Below are 22,141 nucleotides of genomic sequence, written 5' to 3' on the forward strand. Positions count from 1 at the left end.
AGGAAAACCTCAGTTTAAATAATAGAATTCTATTGCTAATCTGGCTTTTGCAAAGGTGATCTAACAAAATAAATAGAACTGATACAGATATAGATGATACAGATGTATGTAAAGAGCAGCACACACATTTCAGAATTTTAAGTGCAGGAGACAACTGATAACAACTGAAGAAAATGCTGCATACCTGGGATATGTCAAAATGACAGAATATAAAAATGTGCTGAACTCTGAATGGTAGAAGAGTTCTGTCTGATTCATAGCAGAGCTGAAATATTAGTAAATCACATGTACCATCCTAGCCTTCCTTCAGCAGAAGCTGTGGCTAGAGAAGCTGCCATCAGCATGGCTGGGCATTGTGTTGCTTTGGAGAAAAAGTCTCTTCCGAGAAAAAAAACCCTGTGACTTCACCACCCACTGCTTCAGCTGTCCCACTACAACAAAGGACAGAAGAATCACAGAAATGACATCCAAGGAGAAGCACATTAATTGGCTTTTTTTCAGAGGCACCTCATATCATTACAGACCGTGTTCTTGCCCATGATAGTTTTGTTATAAACAGCAAGGCAGATGAACCTCCCAAGCAGCCATGTCAGACTTTTTTTACTGGCATTTCTCTTCTTCCTATGGGCCAGATAAATCATTTCACTAGAATGTGTGCTGTAAACTATCCTGACCCTGAACCCTTTATTTATACATTTTGCCTGCATGTAATGAACTTTCAAGTGTACACATATATAAATTTTACAGTGGATTCTTAACACATTAGATTTGATCCTTGACTCAGTCCTAGTTCATGTTTCCTGCATTTCCGTTACTGAGGACTTTTTGCAGAGATCATGCATAATCCCTTGCCAGCTCCTTTCAGTCTATCATCTATTTTATATCCTCTAGCACTGACTCACTCTTTGGATGCACACTATTGCTTTTTCTACTGGAAAACACCATAGTACGTCACTGCTGATTAGTGCTTCTTAATAGGAAAGTTAACATTTAGAGATTTCAGAACAGAATGTTTTAAAATCTGAGTTCTGCCTTACAGACAATGTGGCATCCATCCATCCATATAGCCAATATCAGAAAATCATGCTATAGAATCATATAGAATCATGCTATAGAAATTTTTTTTTATCTCCCAGTTCTAGTTGTGGGGAAGGAGACAGAGTTTATAATGCAGGACTCAGTGAAAAGGAGTAGATCCCAACAAAGCTTATCTTGTAGCTCAGAGGCCAAAGTTATTACAGGGGAGATACAAGTGAAGTGATACAAGGTTGAAAGGACATAGAGGTTCTAAATTTAATTTGTGATGTAGCTTGTGGGAACTTTAGAAAAAGTTCTAGGAAATCAAGGCTGAGCTGTGGGTGATGGGAAGTTTGTCAATACCAGAAAGAAGTCCACTCCCTCAGGATAAACTATGACATCACCATGGTGTGCCCATTTGTTGAGTGATGATTTAACCTCTTGGAGAATGTCCAGTTAACAGCACCTATGTGGTGGTTTGCATCCATCCAATGTGGAAATCAGAGCACAGAGTGCATGTGCACATCTTACTCCATTTAGGAGCTTGGGTGAATAACTGGATCTGGAAATTGCAAAATGTTCCAAATTCACATAACTCTAATGGGGCTTGGGTTCTGCTGAGGAATTAGCTGAAGAACTCTGTAGTTTTATGAGATGCCCATGTGATGGACTGAATCCGCCTGGTCAGCCACAGCCACTCACTTTTTTCAGGCAGCTGGAAATGTGATTGCCATGGTAGCTCTGCTGGTGAGCTCTCTGCTTCAGAGGGATTTCAGCTCTAATTCCAACTAAGAATCTATTCTGCAGGGGAAACCAGTGATAGATATGGCCCTACTGTCCCATTCGCTTTAGGGATTCCACTTTCAAATAATTTAAAAAACATTACAGAAATCAACTAAAAATGTCCCACATCTCCCCGTCACTGATGTCCTCACTCCCAAACAGTTCAGTAATCAGTGGTTCACATTCAAATCATAAGGAAGTTAGGTTCAGCCCCCTCTCTTCTGTTCTCCCAAGGGAGCACCTTAACCCCTGCAGTATCTTAAAGATACTGAGAAATTTCTGTTGTCATAGCTTTTATGCTTGGAGTAAGTAATTAAATGTCCACTGGAGAACAGAAGTAAATCTGGGTCTCCCCAGCCCAAGATATTTGCTTTAAATGGCATCTGCTCCTTTCTTCAAACAGAAATTTCATCCTGAAGCTGAAAAGTCTTTCCCAACAAAAGCTTATTTGAAATTGAAATATACTAATTAAAATATTTAGTGTTTAGAGACGTTGGGGGATTTTAACTTAAAAACAAAAAGAAAATTCTATTTGGAAAAATTCTCAAGCAGCTTGGTGCATAGACTCCCTACCCTCTGACCCTTTGCTGCACCAGTTTTCCCAAATTTAAGATGTGGGTTTCTTAAAGGTGGTATTTATGTACCCCAGCAGGAGGTAGGTGCAGGAAGTAGAGATGATCTTTCTGAATCCCCTTTCTCATCATACCATTCAGCATAGGGCTGGGAGCCCCCCGTATTTTTCTTTATAATTCCATTTATCCAAGAATGAGTTTACTCCTAAATCTGCAGTTTGAGAAGATAAGAAAAAGGAAAAAATATTTCCTTATCACAGATGGGAGGTCTGACAGGAAATATTGTCCTGAAGATTCAGCTGGGATGTATAAGGGTATTCTGCATCTGTCTCAGTCAAACAGGAATATTGTGTTAATCAGCCCTCTGCTATATACTGGCATCATACCATTAATTTTAATATCATTCTCTCAGTTTACACCAGCTAATCATCCCTACCAAATGTTTAACAAATGCCTAGAAGCATAGCCCACTCTCCCACATACACAATACATCACTCTCTCTCGACTTTTTCTTTCCAACAACATCTCATAGTTTCTCCTTCTGTTCGTCTCTGCATTTACTTTTTTCACTTCCTATGTTACACAGAGATGTTTTACTCTTAAAATTATTCACCATTCATGCTAGTTCACGTTCCTTTTAAAATTTCTATATGAATCACTGTTAGTCTTTCTTAACTTAATGGTTTTTTTTCAGTGTTTGTTTCTTTTAGTCCATTACTGGTTTGTTTCAATGTCACCCTCATGTTTATTAGTGTCTTTTCCTGGCTGTTTTTTATCAATATGTAAAAATATGACAGCTGTATGAAATAATTTTGCTTTCATAATTTAGATATTGGCCAACAATATCAGTATATTGTAATAAGTCTGATTTGAAGCTTTCTACAAAGAGGATAAAATCTATTTATTAGCATAGTAATTGTGAATTAGCTTTCTATACCCCTTTTCCTCTTTACCATATATCTGTACTTGCATATGAAATAATTCCTCCAAGTACATTTAGAGATTAAACTGCATTCCAGGATATGACAGCAGAATAGGTAGGAAAAACTTATTACTCACTTATCAAGAAATGGGGAAGAAATACAAAGAAAAGGTTGATGTAGCAATTGTCCATCAGAGAATTGTATCAAACCCCCTGACTTCTTTAAAATGGATGGAAGTTTTATTACAAGAATCAATAGCACAAGGACTATACCCCTTTCTTTTCCCCCTTACTCACATTTGACTTTTCTACTCTCTCTTAATGCTTGGCTGTCTGAGTTCCTAACAGACTTGAAACATTTCTATTCATCAAATCGTTATGGTATAGAGAAAATGCCATTATCCACGTCTTATCCCAAAAGGTCTTCTTCACACTAGAGCTGACTAAATTCACTCTAATTACTGAGGTACTGACTCACTCATGGGAAATGAAGAAAACGTCGAGAGAATTAGTTGTTGGTAGATTAGGATGTTGCCTGAACTTTTACACTGACAGTATAGAAAAACTGTGCCACTGACTGAGGTATCTCAAGCAGATGAAGTTAGGAGGGAAAAGTTCAAATCTGCTTTACCCACTGCAGCTACCAGAGAAAGTAAGTGGTTGAGATATTATACAGGCATCTGCTGAATCCAGGTGCAGGACTATTCTTGGTCATCTTGTATCTTTTCCCCTCTTTTTTTTTCCCCTAGAAATGTCACTGCTAATCAGCTATATGAGAATATGGTATGATTTCAGACTGTGATTCTGAAATAGCTCTACCTTTAAATTCAAGAAAACAAGTAAATGCTGTTACTTTTCAAAATGTTTTTTTAATGGGAACAGCTTTTGTTAAGAATGTTTTTATGGTAAACTCATTTCATTACATGTAGAGAGACAGAGACACAGAGAATATCCCATGATGAATACTTCATATATGAGTCTGTGGTTCATGGTATTCAAATATACCCGAACTGTGACACTTGAACTAGGGATTAGCAACCAACAATTCTGACACTGGCAGACAAGTATACACATTTGATCTCTTGTATTTTTTATTGCTCTTAATCTTTCTTGCACAATCTATAGATGAAGCACAGTAATGGTTCATTCTGTCATTTTATGGGGATATCATGATACTTTCTCTTCAAATACATTGATATTAATGCAAAAAGTAAACATTCAGTGCTATAATTATTCTCTAACTCATATGTACATTATTTGACAGTTCAGACATTCTATAAGGCTGAGAAAATGTCATCTGTATAGCAAAGAGGAGGACTACAGGCAGAGTAAACCACAAAACTTACCCCTATTGTTCCAAAACTTTCAGGCTTTCTTCTAATTTTTTTCTTGCAAAGATGTCTCCATAACCATTTGATCAGATACCACAAAGATTTTGGGCTTGGTATGACATTAAAAGGAGTGGGCAGAGTTCCTCCTTCTTCAAAATAACTCATCCAGAGTTTTGTTCGAGCAAACTTCCACTCAATGTCTGCATGATCCTGCACACAAGAAGCACATCATCAGCACAGATGTTGCTGTAATTAAGGAGGTGAAATAAACCTTTACAAAAATCTGAAGAAGCTAAAGCTAGAACAATCTTGAAATACTAACGAATTGTCTTGTTAAAATACTGCCATCTTTTGACAGGTCTTTAACACAAAGCAAGGCTAAGCTGCTTTACCTCAGTAGGATGTTCAATATGTAAAATATATCTCTACTTATAAGCACTTCTTTCATTGTTACAAGCTGTTCAATTATTGAATGCCTCTCAAAAAACAGAAAAGGTAATTACAAGCAGAGAAATTCTACATTTCTAGAAGAAACATTTTGTTATAACAGCAGCTCACAATTATTCCACATAGATCAGTCTAATTATGCTGCTCTGTGGCACCTTCAACAACTCAGTAAGACTCATGCATTTACTTAGAAATTAACAGTCCCCAAAATTCACAAATAAGTTATCCAACAAATTATGAGCCTATTAAAAATATTGAGTCAAGTATCTTTTTTTTCCCCTACTACTTTTGAATTCTATATTTGGGATAAGTTGTGGGGTGGGGTTTTTTATGTTTATTTGAAATTTTATTCCTTTTGGAACCTATATAGTGTTGTATAATTCTGAAAATTTTGGGAAAACGAAAGCTAAAGGTCATGGAAAGCTATCTAAATCCTGATAGCAGATGAATAAGAAGTTTAAATCACTAATGTTAGATTTTGATAGCCAAGAACTTCAGCTACAGGTTTAGCTCTGGCCATACAGTAAGAAGAGCAACAATTCAGAAGTTGTAGCAGGAAAAGTACACTACTTACAGCCCAAGTTTTGGTGAGTGGTACTATGTTGTGATATGGTTCACTAGACTCTGACAACTTGAGTTATACAAACACAGGTGGTCAGTTTTTCTTTTGTGGAAACACTTGTAATTTCCAGATTGGAAAAAAGGGCACATTTTAAAATCTTAAGACTGTAAAGCTTTCTTTTGTTTTCTTTCTGCATGATCATTCTTGAATTATCATATGATGAATCACTGTTTCTTTTTCTTATTCTCATTAATAGACAGTTTAGAAATAAAACTACACCAATAGCCCTGGTAAGGGTAAAGACAGTTTTCATTAAAGGCACTGTGAACAGGACACTGTTGAATGAGAAGACATGACCTTTTGTTTGAATAGCTAGTGTCCTTGGAATATGGGCACCCAATTTCTGTTAAATGTATTTCCATGTCAAATTAAAAAAAAAATGTAGCCTTTCAAATGCCACTAAATATAATGTATTAAAAATGAAGCAGTGATAGAACAATCCTGGACTGTCTTTTTCTAAGAAAAGGTCCTACACAGTGCAGCTTGGGCAGGGCTGTAGCCCATATCACTTGCCAGAAGGCTCATGACACCCTTCTCAACCCATGAGCTGGCTTCTTCATCATGGTCACCTCTTCCCCATTTGGTGTTGAGGGGAAATTTCCTTCTACCCAGTCCAGCTTGGGTCTGGTTTCTTTGTCCTTCCAGAACAGTGCAAAAGAATCGGAGTAAATTGCAATATTTGTCCCAATGTTCTATCTGTGAAATGTTTTACTGCCAGAAAAACTGAATGTAGGAACAGAGAGAGGGTATATATTATAAATTATCTAAAAACAAGGAACAACTTACAGCAATGAGTTGGTAAGAGTTATTCATCATGGCTATTAGCATGTTGAGCAGAACAACCAGAGATATTACATTATAGGTACCAAACATGGTGGCCCCAACAAATTCAGTGAATTCATGCCTCGCATTCACGTTGGTCACATAGAGATTGATGAGTCCAAATATAGACCAGAATAATGACTGCAGCGTTTCAAATAACCTGAAAAACAAACCCCAGAAGGAATAGCTGTATAATAGCAACACATTTAGTTTTCAGATTGTTCAGTTTCTCCCAAAATGCACAAAAGTTCTTGACTTGAGATGAATGACACTTATCACAATATAGCCAACATAGAGGGAATATCTTTCTAGTGAAACAATGGCCTAGTGTTTAAAATCTGAGCCTCTAGATATACAATACAGAATCTATAAATAAGCCTGCAAGCAAAAGGCTGATTTTGTTCCATCTTCAGAGATATAAATAAAGTTTCAGATGTGTCATGTTGGACACCTTCTTTTGAAGAATTTTGACCCTTTGCCTTAACTGTAAGGGGTAGAATAAGGATACGAAAGTAACTAAGTGATTGTGTCTCGGCAGGATGTTGAAAGAAGTATGATATCCAAATATGCAATTCTGATTTGTTGAGAGCCACTGAGATAAAGGAGTTAAATAATTAGAAAGACATTATTATCATTAGCATACGTATTGTTTTATAAAGAAGGGAGACATAAAAAAGATAAGCATGCTGCTTTCAAAAGAAACTTATGTTTTTATACCTAAAGCATATGATATTCCCTTAGAGAAGTTTGTACAACAGATAGGAAGCTATTAATGATGAACTGTAAAAAATAATCCTCTGCAGCTAGATAGATTGAAAAATTTTCCCTTTTTTCTGTGTTCAGCTACACCAGTGTCATAAGAATGGTCCTGGTTAGACTCTGCCCCTTGAAAGTATGGAGCACATAAAGCATCACAGTTTGCCATGGCACCACCTTGTAACACTAGTACCAGAACTCCCCACTATGTCCCAGATGAATATTGCTTCCCTCAATGCTGAGCTCTGAAAAATGTCTGTGTGCTTTTTTGTTCAGATCACATACAGTTTAGACCTGCATAGGTGTTATTAATATAAAATATAAATATGGGATGCCTGAAAAAAGTTACTTGATTAAGATGATATAAAGGCTGCTATTTTTATAAAATTATTTCCTCTAAGAAGGAAGCCATTGGTAATAAATATATTTTTTAAAAAGCCTAGATACAGAGAAGTTAATAGGGAACAGACATTTATAGCAGTAGTTTCATCCAGGTTGGAAGGTGAAAGACTTTACTTTTCATTTGGTAGTGTTTTGGTACTACAGATACACTAAAAATTATAATGAAGTATAATTGATTTTAAAGTGAAAGAAAAAGAAACCGTTTATAACAGAAATTAAAAATTTGGTTGTGCTGAGTAGAGTCAGTAGAATTTTGGACTGCATGGTTTTTTACAGCCTATTATATTTGCAAAGATTCTTCATTGATTTGTGAATTGAATTTAATTGAATTCTGAATTGTACAGACTTCATTGTAGTATGAGGCGAACATTATTAGAGTGATGAAACGTTAATAGTTTTTTATTATTAGGGTAATATTAGATATGTTTGTCAGGACACCACTGTATTACCAACAGAAAATGGAGGTTCTTTTCTGTAAACAGCATCTAAGTGATTAAAATATCTGGGGAGAGGAGGAGGATAGAAATAAATAGCTACTTACGTTGAAAATGCATTATTCTGCTTTTCACATCGTATTCCTTTGCAGTTGCCAGGTTCATTTGTCTCATAGTAGAAGTACAGCTGGTTCAATCCATTTGCAAAAGCGAGCAGCACAAGGCAGTATATGAAAAGAAACTTCAAAATGTCCAGCAACATTCTTCCTAGAGATATCTGCAGAGGTCCCAGGTGAGAATTTGCAGTGAATAATGAGATCAGGCGCAGGGAGCTAAAGATGTTTGCAATTGCAAACAGGGCCTCAGCCACCAGGGTTGGATGCCACATGTCCCAGCTGTCCCGTGGAACTAACCCACTATACTGAAAACAAGCAGAAGGGGAAAAAATTACTCCTCTATTTCAATGCATAAACAAGCATGTCACTTTCTTTCTAAGCTGCTCAATTAATTTGCAGATATCACAATAAATTTTCATGGTAGCAAAAATTTTCACAGTTTAAAAATTCTGACACTGCAAAAGGGACAGTTTGGAGCACCTTGCTTTTTGGAGTGATAGAAATTTCCAGCTGTACAGGCAGGTAAGTTATTTCTTTGAAGAAAAGTGCAGGGCTGACAGTGATGGATAGAAACCCACAAAAACTCTGGCAAGTAGGAAGAAAACATTCAATCACCAAGTAAGTATATCACTTAATCACTAATACTAGCCCAATGATGAAAAAGATGTTTATTAATGAACCATGGCAAACTGCTTATGTGTCTCATTATCAGAGTCTGACCCCTGAAATTGTGACTTCTGTTCCAGCTCTACCAAAAAAATTATTGAAGATGAAAGATATTTGAACTGAGGCTTAACTACTGTGGCAAACTCATTATTATTTATTTGGTCTCATTAATCTGTTTTATAGAACATATCAGAGTAGAGAATCATTGCTAGGAAGCCCTCTAAAAAGGGGATAATATAATAGGAAGCAGATTTCAAAGTGGGACTATGGTGTTATCTGTATTTACCTACTCTAGACCACACAGATGCACCTTCAGAGCTGCTGAGCATGCCCTGAACAGAAAGGAAAGGGACTCCATTTGTCACTGGGGCCAGATGACACAACATAAACAGGCACCACAGCATTTCACCACGTTCGCCCTACAAAGAAGGTGATCACTCTCAGAGTGGTTCAGGAACACCTGAGTAACTTGAACACATATTAAGTCTGTAGGACCTGATCAGATGCATCCCAGAATCCTAAAGAAAATGGCTGATGTAGTTCCAAAGTCACACTCCTTCATATTTGAAAAGTCCTCTCAGTCAGGTGAAGTGCCCAGTGACTGGAAAGAGGGAAGCATTGCACCCATTTTTAAAAAGGGGAGAAATTAAAACCTTGGGAACAACGAACCTGTCAGCCTCCTCTCTATGCCTGGGAAGGACATGGAACAGATCCTCCTAGAAGCTGTGCCAAGGCACGTGGAGGACAGGGAGGTGATTTGAAGCACTAGCACGATTTCACCAAGGGAAAGTCCTTCCTGACCAACCAAGTGGCCTTCTAGGATGGAGTGACTGCATCAGTGGATAAGGGAAGGACTGCAGGTGTCATCTGGGCTTTTCACATGGTCCCTTGCAACATCCTTCTCTCTAAAAGGTGAGAGATGGATTTGATGGGTGGATTGTTCAGTGGATAAAGAATTGGCTGGATGATCAACAGCTTGAAGTCCAAATGGACATCAATGACAAGTAGCATCCCTCAGGGATCTGTACAGAGACTGAGACTGTCTAACATCTTCATTAATGACACAGACAGAGGGATTGAGTGCACACTCAGCATGTTTACAGATGACACAGAGCTGAGTGGCGAGGCTGACATGTCTGAAGGACAGGATGCCATCCAGAGGGATCAAGACAAGCTCAAGAAGTAGCCCATTGGGAACACCATAGGTTCAACAAGACCAAGTGCAAGACACTGCACCTGAGTTAGGGTGGCTCCCAATATCAAGAGAGTCAGAGGAATGAAGGGATTGTGAGGAGATGGAGTTGAGGTACTGGTAGATACATGCTCACAGCCCAGAAAGCCAACCATATCCTGGGCTATAGAAGTGTGGCTAGAAGGTCAAGGAAAGGGTTTCTGTCCCTCTATTCCACTCTGGGGAAACACCTCCTGGAGTGCTCTATCCTGCTCCAGCATCCTCAGTACAGGAAATACATGGGCTGTTGGAGCTGGTGTACATTGAAAAGGTCACAAAGCTGGAGCACCTCTCTTCTGAGGAAAGACTGAGAGGGTTGGGGCTGTTCAGTGTGGAGAAAAGGTGACTTTGGGGAGCTCTTGTGGCCTTCTAGTACCTGAAAGGGCCTCATAGCAAAGATGGAGATAGACTTTTTACTAGGGCCTGTAGCAATAGCAATGAGCTAATGGTTTTAAACTGCAAAAGGATAGATTTGGACTAGATATAAGAAAGAAATTTTTTATGATAAGAGTGGTGAAACACTGGAACAGGTTGTCCATAGAGGTGGTAGATAACCCATTTGGGAGACATTCAAGGTCAGGCTGGATGAGTTTCTGAGTAGCCTGATCTGGTTGAAGATGTCTCTGCTTACTGCAGAGGCACTGGACTACATGACATTTAAAGGTCCTTCCAAACCCATACCACCCTATGATTCTGTGATTCTGCAATCCAAACCGTGAAAGGGAACTGGGCATTGTTTTGGATGCTAACAGTTGGCAGGGTGTCTCTAACTAACTGCTAGTGCATGTGGAACTTTCCCAGTGCCTGACAGCAATCACTGGCACAATGCCATTTACTCATATACAAGCAGCCATAGCAGCTGACAGGTTTGTGGATTTGGGGATGAGAACTGCCAAACTGAAAAACAGCCCATTAAAGAATTAAGAATTACTCATTTCGTTCACCTGTGATATTTGTTCTCTACAGAGAAGTGAATTAAATCTAGACCTGCTGGAATCATAGATCAGTACTCTCTTCATTAGACTATCCTCTCCTTAATGATTCTGCTCATCTGCCCCATACACTATGGCTCTTTAATATGGTTCTGATTGATTCAAGATCAGTGATGAAAAATAGGCAGTAGAAAACAGAATTTAGTTACCAGAGACAACACCTAAGAGATAAAACAAGAAGAAAAAGCAGAAGAAAGTATTTTCAGTGTTTTTGAGAAGAGAGAGCTGAAAACTCCTCAGCATGATTCCTATAATGTCTTTCTTTGAATAATATTTTACAGCACATTACTGCAAATTCTCATGGCACTTTACAACCCTCACAGCTGAAAACTTGCACCTATTAAATAATGAGGAATAATTGGCCGTACAAGCAAAGATTGGTACTGAGCAGTGCAGTAGATACTCAGAGTAGGCAAAAGTACACAAGGTGTTTTGGGGTAATAAAATAAAATACATTCATGGAGAAATGTAAAGAACATATATGAAATTGGGAAGAGACAGAGTTTTTGGTAGAAAATCAAAAGCATCAAACTGCAGGCATATTTGAGGTGAGGGCAAGTAGTAGCAGATTCCAGATAAGTTACAGATATGAGGGAGTTGAGAGAAATTTAAGGAAATACCCTTCTGAGAAATAAATGGAAATACAGGACAATGAATAAGTATAGCACATGATATACCAAGACAACAAGAATCAAGTTTAACAAGTTAGGTGTGGACAGTCATATCTGCACTCTGCCACCTGCTTTTACAGTCAGCAAAGAAAAATGAGAACTTGTAGAGTAGTGGGAAAGAAAATATCCCACATAGCTGAGTTGCTATTTAACTTTTCATTTTCTCCTGACTGATGTGTGGGGAAGGGGATAGACTGTCTTACAGCTGTAGTCTGGCAAGATGTATCCAATGTCACATTTTCTAGAAGAAATGATGTTAAGCAGAAAGATGAGGAAAAAAGGACTTTGCCTATGATATCCTGGATAAAGACACAAAACTAATTTGTTCAAACATTCAGAAAATATTAAATTACCTTTTATTTGTAAAAGGGAAATTAAAGGCACAGTTGTGATATTTTAGCATAACTGACTCTTCCTTTTTTGGGCCCAAATGCTTCCTGCATGTTTGGATAGAATTCAAGAGGTGTCACGGTCATAAGCAGAGAGTGATGGCTGTTATTTTAGTGTTGAAGAAACAATTTAAGAGACTGGAAATACTTGCCAGAAGAAAGTGAGAAAGGTGAAGGCCTAAGAGATAAGTTTGGAAATTGTCTGTGAAATATACTAACTGCAAGAAGACAGCAAATGATCTGAAGAATAAAATGGGTATAAGAGGTCTCCAACAACAAACCCCTATTGACTCCACTAACTTGAGCAGAGGATGCCGAAAAGAAATCTAGAAATATTAAAGAAAGAGAACAAAGCAGCTTTCATTTGGAAAGAAAAATACAGAATACTACTGAAAAGACTAGGCATCCTAAAACCAGGAACAGTGAAAAAGAATTTTAAAATGTCTCTTAGAGCCATACCACGGAGAATTAAAGTATTTTTTCTCTCTTGTTTGGTGAAGTCCTTTTGTTCTACACAGGAGAAATAAATTAATATTGTTCAACAGAGTGGAAAACGGTAAGTAAAAACATAGCAACACTGAGTTTGCAGTAAATCATGATGTTGATACTCTGCAGTCCTCTATTTGGTGACTCTGACAAATTTCTGCCCCCTCCTTGAAATGCAAACACAAACTTTTGACATGCAACAAAGCCAACCACTGCTTAATTTGATTAAATAACACCTATTATTGGGTCAGTGGTTGAAGAAAATTTACATGGCACATCAATGGAAAATGAAGAAGAGCAGAAAACCGATTGAGCAGCATATAAATGTAGTTTTAGGATAAATGTATGATGCTTTTGTGATGTCAGCCAGGGAATGCAAGATAATAATTCTTGATCCTTACTCAAAGGAATTAAAATGCAAATTCAATATCTGAACCATTTGAGAGAAAAAAAAATCTGAGCAATCACTGTTTTCCCATTAAAACAAAAGACATGAACTCTCCATCTTTTGGAAGCACCACGAGAGATCAAACAGACATGTAGATCAGGCTACCTGGATCTTTAATGGGCTGTTGGACCTCAGTCTAAGGTGACCCCCTTGTTTCTGGTCACAAAGAGACAAGCTGAATAATATCCATTTCAGGAAGAGTACTTTAAATCCTTTCCTGAAAAGTCACATGAAAATGTGAACTCTTCCTATTTTAAAATGTATGTACCAATCTTTGCATTCATTATGTGGAATTTCAAAGCAGCAGTAGGAAGGGGGCAGAGGGATGGCCTAGCAGAGAGCTTTAAAATGGTAATTACACTGAGGAATTGAGTCCATAATTTCTCAGGGGTGGAGAGGTGTTAATTCTCCTATGTAAATGGACATTTAGTCTGTGAATCTAGTAAATATCAGTCAAAACCATTTTACAGAGCAAACATGTAAGAAGATGCTAGCTTCTGCAGAATTGGTGGCAGGAGAGATATATAATCTTATTTACTACTGAACAAAGTATACCTGACACAGTGATCATTAAGCCAGTAAATATTCAGATAAATAATTTACTCTAGCTACTTTTCAGAGTTCTTGCCCCAAATAAGAATTTGTTTCCCTACTAGATCTTCATGTCAGTGGCTGAGGCACGTTATCAGCAATGTGGAATTGTATGTGATTTCTAGCAGAATTGGAAATAAGTAGCACGAGGTCAAATGCTCAGGTTTAACAAGTATTTAAGATAAATCAAGCAGATTCTACACACATGTTGGCACTGAACTTAACTTTACACATCAGAACAAAATAAATTATATTCAAAAAACTTAAAAAGAACAATTTTTTTCTTAACACACAGTGATTTTTACCTAAAATCCTCCATAAAAACAAAATGTTAACAAATGCTTAAGATCTGTTATTTTGTACTTTAAAAAAATTGTGACTATACATGATGATATTTTTATGGAGGAGAGAGCATTTTCAGTAGATATACTGGATAATTTAGGAAGACCTAACATGTTGATACAGAGATAAAAAGCCATAGGCCATTGAAAATTGTAAGATGCCCTTGTTTTATTTGAATACTGGCAATGAAACCAGTAACTGAGTTATTTTAGCAATTCTCTCATCCTGAAATTTACGCTTTGGTGAATTTTACACTATGCCATCAGCTACTCCAGATAATATCCATCTACTTAACTACTGCATCAGTCAGAGAGCCTTAAATGGTAATGAACACTATATTTTACTCTGAGAATATTTATCCCATAGAAGTTTATTCAAGGGAGTTGGTTAAAATGTTTTCTTAGGTGGTTGGATCTGTAGATGATAGAATAAATCTAAGAATCGACCCTACATATTTGGTTCAATAAAGACAGGACAGCTGTAACTTAGAAAAACCTAACTCACAATGCTTAGGAAAGGAAAATTAAAACTTTACATTAAAACATACTGGTTACATTTGGCTTCCTCTCAATCTCATCTGGCATTGTGGCAAGGAACACTGTGGAAGGCATTTGAAGGTATGTGGCAGGGTATTAAATCACACTTCTTTTCCTCTGTCCATTACTTCATCATGTGTTTCAGTTGACTAGCACAGCTTTTTTAAACACTGTATTCATTATGATTAAAATGTAAGCACTAATTTGAAGAGTAATGGATGCACATTATCCCAGATACTGTCACCTTGGAATCTGATTACTGTAACTAGAAGGCATTTGGGAGATGAAAGGATTTTAATGTCTTCTAATTAATATTATTCTGAAGTGAATAATTGACCATCTCCAATGCTTTGGAAACATCTATTTCAAATGAACTCTGTGCTTTGTTAGAAGGGACGGTGAAATGACTACTTGTTTTCTAGTCACTTTAGGATAAGGTATCTTCATGCGTGAAAAGGCATTTCATTAGTTTTTAAATGACAATTCAGCACTCTTTGGAGCACCTTCCTCTTTCAGGCTCCAAATTTCTTTGAGTGAGAAGATTTCCAAAGGTTTGAAGACAGAGACCCAGCATGCTAGAAACCTTTTGTCATAGAAGGCTGATGTGTCAACACATCCCAGGGCTTTGTTCATCCCTGGTTCTGACTGGCTGACACATGGACTCATGGACACAAAATGATATAAATTAGAGTTCCTAGGTTCCTCTAAGCCTGTGGCAGGGCTGCAGCAAGAGCAGCTGCTGTTTGGGGAGAGGAAGTCATAACTGGCTTCTTGACAGCTCTCTCCTTGTCCCAGACAGAAGTACCTTGGCAGAGGAGGGTCTCTCCTTCCATGCATACAGAATAGTACTATTGCAACTATATATTATCACTGGCAGCAGGGAACTTGAAAAGCCTGAAGTACAATGCTGATCCCAGTGGCCAGTAAAGATGGGCTTATCTTTACTTGGATGAGACAAGAACTCTAAGACAAATGCTAAAAAATGCTTTCAATTTGTTTCATATGTGGTTTCCTTGCACTTGAGACCATTTTTTGCTCAAAATATCTAATTTTATGAGGAATTTCTATCACATTATGTGCTCATGTGGAATACATACAAAAATTTCACACATGTTCTATGCCTTTGGAAAGAAGGTATGTTCTGCTGGAAGATACTTAAAACATTATAAATATAAGACTATTCACAACAAGTCCATGAAAAGAATGTAAAAACAATCTTACCCAGCCTCAAGTGACCATTTTATACGCTTCAGTTTTGCTTTTTCATGTTGCACTTATAATAAATTCTCAAAAGAAATTAAAATCTTGCTCTTTAGCTCCCCCCACCAATTTTACATATTTTGTACATATTTTGCCAGTATACCTTTCTGAAAGTTGTATAATATTGTCTTAGGGGCAATAATTTCTCACTTTAAAAAATCAAAGATTAACATCAAATGCAAATGTTATAAAATACTGCAGGTAATTTTAATTTCTCTAGAAATCACCAGTATAACAGGTCAGGAAAAAAAATAAGAAAAGATTGCTTGGGCCAAGAAGAAAAAAGCATAACCCAAATATTTTGTTTGCTCTTATACTTGTCTAGTTTCTTGTCATTGCTGCAGAAGATTCACAGAGCACATCATACATCTCTTACTTTGCTAAGCTTCAGGACCTCCAAACACAGAAGAAAGATAGAAGAAGCCTAATTTAATTTATCTTAAAAATGTAGCTCGTTGTTTTTTTTTACAGTTTACCTTTGAAAATGCAACAATTTTCAAGGAGATTGTTGCCAAGTACAAGGAGTTCATTACAAAATCCATGAGGTTCCACCAATCGTGAATGTAGTCCTGCAGTCCACCATCCCACATCTGCTTAATTTCACCCCAGATAAAACCTGTAAATAGAACATAATTCATTAGGCATGAATATTAAGTTTAAAAAAGGCTGTGACTACTTTGGACACTTAACTCATGGTAGATTGATTCTCCTTATATCAAGTGTAAAGGGAAGGTGGGTAAGTGCTCTAAATTACACATCTAGTTAGGTGAAATTTCACCACTCATTATTTCCAGAATTAATTTGTCACACAAAACATCCCCAAAAATATGCTTATACAAGGATAATTTCTCTAGTTTTCTTCAATCTCTTTCTCATTGTATCCTAAAAAGTATAAAAAGGGTCCGAAAGTAAGTTCCCAGTGTCAACTCAGTCCTTAGCAACTCAATGTATTTTATACTGGAAAACTGATGACTGCAGAAGTCAATCTGACACAATTTATTTTGATTGGAACCCACACAATAAGGAAGAGAATTTCTATTCTTACTGTCAATGCTGAGCTACAGTCTCCCTTTTCCATATGAAAGAGTATTATCTCCAGAAGAAAGTCTTTTGTTGACACCTTCCTTTGGGACATGAAGGAATCGAAACTGTTTTCAGGTGTCCAGAGCACACATTGTGCTAGACACAGTGAAACAGAAATATTCCATCCAAGAGGGAAATCTTGCAAGTTGTCTGACATGAACTTGGTTTAACAGCTTCAGAGACAACTGTGTGGGGACTCTTTAATGTTATAAAAATTAAAACCACTCTGAAGAAGATATTCCACTTACTGTATAATATGCTAATAAGACAAGACAGTACATTTAAATGCATATTTCACATTATTATCTACAGAAATCTTTTTATAACAATACCATTAAAGCTTTTAATTTTTCACAGTTAATTATTTTATAGTAGGAATTTCTTATGTTGTGCTCATTAGAGGGGCAAAATTCACCAAAAATAAGGCCAATCTCTCCCACAATGGTGTTGAGATACAGTTTATTCAACATGGCTTTTTTTCATCTGCTCTTTTAGAAAATGATAAACAGATTTTGTGCAGGGGCCTATAGAGTTCTGCATTTCTTTAGTCTGAACTTAATTCTTAAAATTTTGTCTCAATGGGTCTTCTGGTTGACTGGATGGAAAACTTATGTTTTTTCTCAAACATGATCCCTAAGAAGTAATTTCTGGCCTACTATTGCTTGTGCCAGGTAGGTTTTTGAGTTATTACAATTTAATTTTGTAGTGTACTGACTTGGTTTTTCTGTCTCCTGATTACTTTCAAAAGGAAAAATACCCTTCCTCATTAACTTCACCCTCAAACCTCAGACACATGGTCCCATCTTGTTTCTGTGTGTCATCACCAATAATCACAAGCCTCAGTAGTATCTGAATCATCTGACTGATCCATTTCATAGGATTCATTTTCAGCCATGCTGCTATCACCATTTCAGCATTCTGCAGACCTAGGGCAGCACGCTCTGAGGAAGGACCTCACTGGGAACATGAGGACAGGAAAGGGGGATACCCATTTTACTGCCTACAACAGCCTAGACAGACTGATTGCAACTCTACTTGTAGTGTATCACACAAAACCAACACAGAAAATACAGCACCATTACAAAGTGAACACTTAATTTAAAGGTGCAATCAATTGTGTGGAGTAGCAGTGAGAACAGCTGAACATGATTGCATGGCAGGGGTCAGTATCTTCTAACAGCACACACTGTTACACTGCTCTTAGCTGCCCAAGGCCACCACAAAGGCAACACAGCTCCTACATGCCTGCCCATTTCAGCCAGTGAAATGACTTAACCTCTTATTCTTCAAAGACCTGGTGAACATGAAGATGTTGACAGCAGATCTGCCTCCCCCTTCTCTCCACAGTCCTCTCCAACCTTCATCACACAGTCCATGGACTTGCAAATGTCCCTGCTTGCTCTTCCACTATCTTTTGGGCATAACTTATTAAGACCTAAGCATCATCAGGTCATAAAAGCAGCTGGTTTGTGTGCTGCTCTATCCCCTTCACATTTCAGACACTCATCTGAATCACCTGCATTATAGCACATAAAAATCACCACTGTGCTGCAGAAAAGATCTGGCTCCAGGCTCTGAGCTGAAGTCTGTGTAGTACAGACATGGCCCCTAAGTCTCAGTGTCACAAAAGTGCTTTGCTCTTTTTAATTTAAGAAATTTTCGCTTGAAAGTTGCAGGCTCTTGACATCTGCAAGAGTGCTGTGGTACGCGAAGCAAAGAGCTGCATTGATAGAAGATCCCCCAATAAAAAGGCTTTGCAGAAATCAATACACACATTCATAGAATGAAATAAACTTTTTTGTAACTAATCAGAGTTAAGGATACCTTTAAAATATGCTTTGAAAAGACAGCAGTAATAGGTTGGGATGCAAAATAAGATGAATGCTTTAACAAGAGGCTTTAGGTTAATTGAAGTATCCTGCCAAGATATTCTATGGTTCATAACCAGCCAAAGGTGGGAACTGACACAGACTGCAACGGGGCTGTTCTCTGTAAGATTGTTGCTCAGTATTGTATGCTTTGACAGCATTACCTAAAATATAATGGGATTATGTACAGATTGAAAAAGAAATGCTGACTAATGCTGCTCCACTTGATCTGTTTCGTAAGTGAAAAGCCAGACTGTTTTCCCAAGCACTTCCTGGGCTTCAGAAAATGAAATGCAATTTTAAAGTTGACATTAACAGAGAAATACTGGCCTATTATAAAATAGTGGAAGAGAGTATATGGCTGTTGTAAATTTGATCATTTTGAATTAGAAACACAATTAATCCAAGCTACCAGCGATTTGGATGTAATTTGGCAGCTGAAAGTTCTGAGTATACTTTGATATTGTAAAGGTGGTGGTTCTAATTATTTTCTTGGCTCAAGACAACTTTTATGTTCATCCTGATGCATATTCTTTTCAAGCAAATAGTAATGGAAAACTGGAAATCCCATATTTTTGCTGGCTGTAATGGAGATGTGATAGTTTGGTCTTCTTGCTGTACAAATTCAATATATAAATACTGAGATCCTATGTGACTCCAGAGAACTTTAAGCTATGCTGATAGATGGATGGATACTATGCTTGAGAAAGACACACAGCCCACACATGCACAGAAGAGCTGCCTACACATGTATTTTTGAAAGCAAATCTTGGTACCAATTCCTAAGATTGATTGCTCAAATTCACAATTCCAGGGCAACCTCACCATGAAAGCTGTGATCAGAGTCTTTGCAGCTACCAGGTCTCCATGGCAGGGATTCTTAGCTGGGCTCATGTGGAGCAATGAATGCTGGAAGAACTGGACTCTCTAGAGTTCTGTAAATCCTCCCCAGTGTGCCTGAAGGGCTATCCTAGAAAAGTGTACTCTGAACTCCCAGAGCCTTTATGTAAGGCTGAAGATGTCTTTAAGGCCTGGTGAGCTTATATGATGAAGGTATTCTGAACAATAAGCCTCAGGGATTCCCAGCTGTGCTGTTTAGGTTTAATTTATGGCAGCCAGGGGCCTTGGAATCTTTTTGTAGATCAGAACTGTATCTTTTTACAAGAAGGAAGTGTCTGTGAGGAAGAAGTCAGACCACCCTTACTTCCACAGGCTCTGACACAACATCCAATTTTTTTCTGTTACGTTCACTGGAAGAATCAGGAAAAGACTTGGAAAATCTATGTTGTTTTGTTTTGGTTTGTTTGTTTGCTTTTAGAAAAAATGCATCCAGAGATCAGAGCAGAGTTATCTCTGTGAACTTGTACACTTTTCTACTCAGAAGATTTATGGATAGCTGGGTGCTACCTGATTTTATTATGCAAGAAGGCTTTAGGGCATTTCCAAACACGACCTGACATGATAGAAGAGAAGACAGGCAGTGACAAGACTGTCTAATAGAGGCACTGCTACAGGTAGGAAGGAGATACAGAGTCCAGGCACTGCCTGATTATTAACGTGCCAAAGCAGCAACATTGCTGCAAACTGACAGAGCTCATGTCAGAGCTACACATTCAGAAGCAAGAAAGCTCATGTCTCACCAGAGCAGAGGGGACACTGCCAGCCTGCACACAGGTATTGGGGAAAAACTGCTATGAGAAACCAGACAAAGGCAGGGAGTAGATCTGAAAGCAAGAGCCTTTTAGACAGTCAGGCTGGGGACAAGTTGCTTGCCCAAAGCCCTCTTTAGCTCCCTGGGAGGAAACAAGAATCTCCCAGGCAATAATCCTGTCATCTGCAGGTGGGTCAGTCTTCCCACTGGCTGAAAAGGGAGCCATGGAGGATCAGGCTTAATTAAAACAGGTGTTTAACTTCCAGATGCCTCTATTTAGCTGAAATAATTACACTCGGAGCAGATTTCACTATTTCAGCTGGATATTCTTAGCTATATTCTGTTTGTCTCTTTTTGCTCCAACTGTGTCTTTCCTATCTCTTCACATCAGCCAGAATTAACACCTGCCTCTTAGACCCTCACTTATCCATTCCATGCTGTTATCATTTATTGCCACTTTACCACTTACAATGAAATTATCAACGTTGTGCAGCTCTTCCACTTCATTAATCAAGGACTTAAATTAAAAAGTTGAGGGTAAGACTTTCAAATACTTGCTGCATTGTTTATACCCACATATTGGAACAGTAAAAGAGAAATAATAGCACGGATATTTTGAAACAGCCTGAGAAGACAGAGACAAATTTCATTAAATGCCCATGGTTTTAATGGGATGAAATAGATAAATTCAGGGCAGGAATCCCACAGACCATAGGGGAACGACAGACACCATAGAGAGGTTTTGTAAAGCATTATGAGTTATTATACATGTGAGCTGATCAATAGCAACCATTGACTGAAGTCCAGTTTGCCTGAAACAAGAAAGCAACTAAAATTGATCATATAAAATTAATTTGTAGAAATAAAATGAATTTGTGAGCTAAATATTTTTTGCAGGAAAATTTTCTGAACATTAATGAAAAAAATTGTTTCTTCTAAAATAAACTGCATATAGTAAAATAGGTTTTATTCAAAGCAGCAAAATGAAAATACATCTTAGAAAAACAAAAAGCACTGAAATAAAAATATTCTTAGAAAAACAACATCTTTCATTAAAATTCTCATAACACTTAAAAAAAATCCTTAAGAATTTAGTAATAGATATCACATACTGCATATGATTAATGTGTAGATGCATCAATAAATATACACTGATAAGTTTAGCTTTCATTTTAGATATTTATCTATAGATTTTGATTTTGAGGCTGTAGTTCCAGTCTCGAAATCTTTGGATATTTCCAAATTATATATTTTGGATATAATTTTTAATATCTTTTCAAAAAAGTGGACCTGCTTTTCTGGTCATAAATTAAGACTAATGCAAATCTTGCAACTTTGAGCAGGGCAGCAACTCAATGCTGTTACAAAATTTTTCTGTTCCTTTGGATAAAGGCTTGGGTTAAACACAGAATGTTTTAGTGCTGGTTAGAAAACATTTTGGATCTATCCTGTTTGATCTTTTATAGCTACCTAGAGCTGTAATTTACTTTTAAGGAACACATCTCTTAATCTCATGCAAAGGAAACAACAAAGAAATAACTTCCCTCTGAAATCCATTCAAAGGTGTTTTAGGTTCTGAGGAAAAAATTTTAGACACAGCCTGTGTAAATCCCTGTGTTGTACTGAGACTTGAGCAACTGCAAAAACAATTTTCCAGCAACTGTGGAAATTCACAAAGATTTATGCCATCTCCACAACACTGC

The 22,141-nt window shown here is 37.5% G+C and overlaps 1 protein-coding gene across 1 annotated transcript in view; it reads right to left on the reverse strand.

Moving 5' to 3' along the window:
• Nucleotides 1–22,141, reverse strand: part of TRPC4 (transient receptor potential cation channel subfamily C member 4) — a 131,036-nt gene that overhangs the window by 8,143 nt on the left and 100,752 nt on the right. Inside the window, exons 5-8 of the mRNA XM_014868889.2 lie at nt 16,313–16,452; nt 8,216–8,529; nt 6,481–6,676; nt 4,641–4,835 (exon numbers count right to left, since the gene is read on the reverse strand). Coding sequence (XP_014724375.1) covers nt 4,641–4,835; nt 6,481–6,676; nt 8,216–8,529; nt 16,313–16,452 — 845 coding nt within the window. The remainder of the gene's footprint in view (nt 1–4,640; nt 4,836–6,480; nt 6,677–8,215; nt 8,530–16,312; nt 16,453–22,141) is intronic.

The sequence above is a fragment of the Sturnus vulgaris genome, chromosome 2, assembly GCF_052056855.1.
Source record: "Sturnus vulgaris isolate bStuVul1 chromosome 2, bStuVul1.hap1, whole genome shotgun sequence".
NCBI classification, from domain to species: Eukaryota; Metazoa; Chordata; class Aves; order Passeriformes; family Sturnidae; genus Sturnus; species Sturnus vulgaris.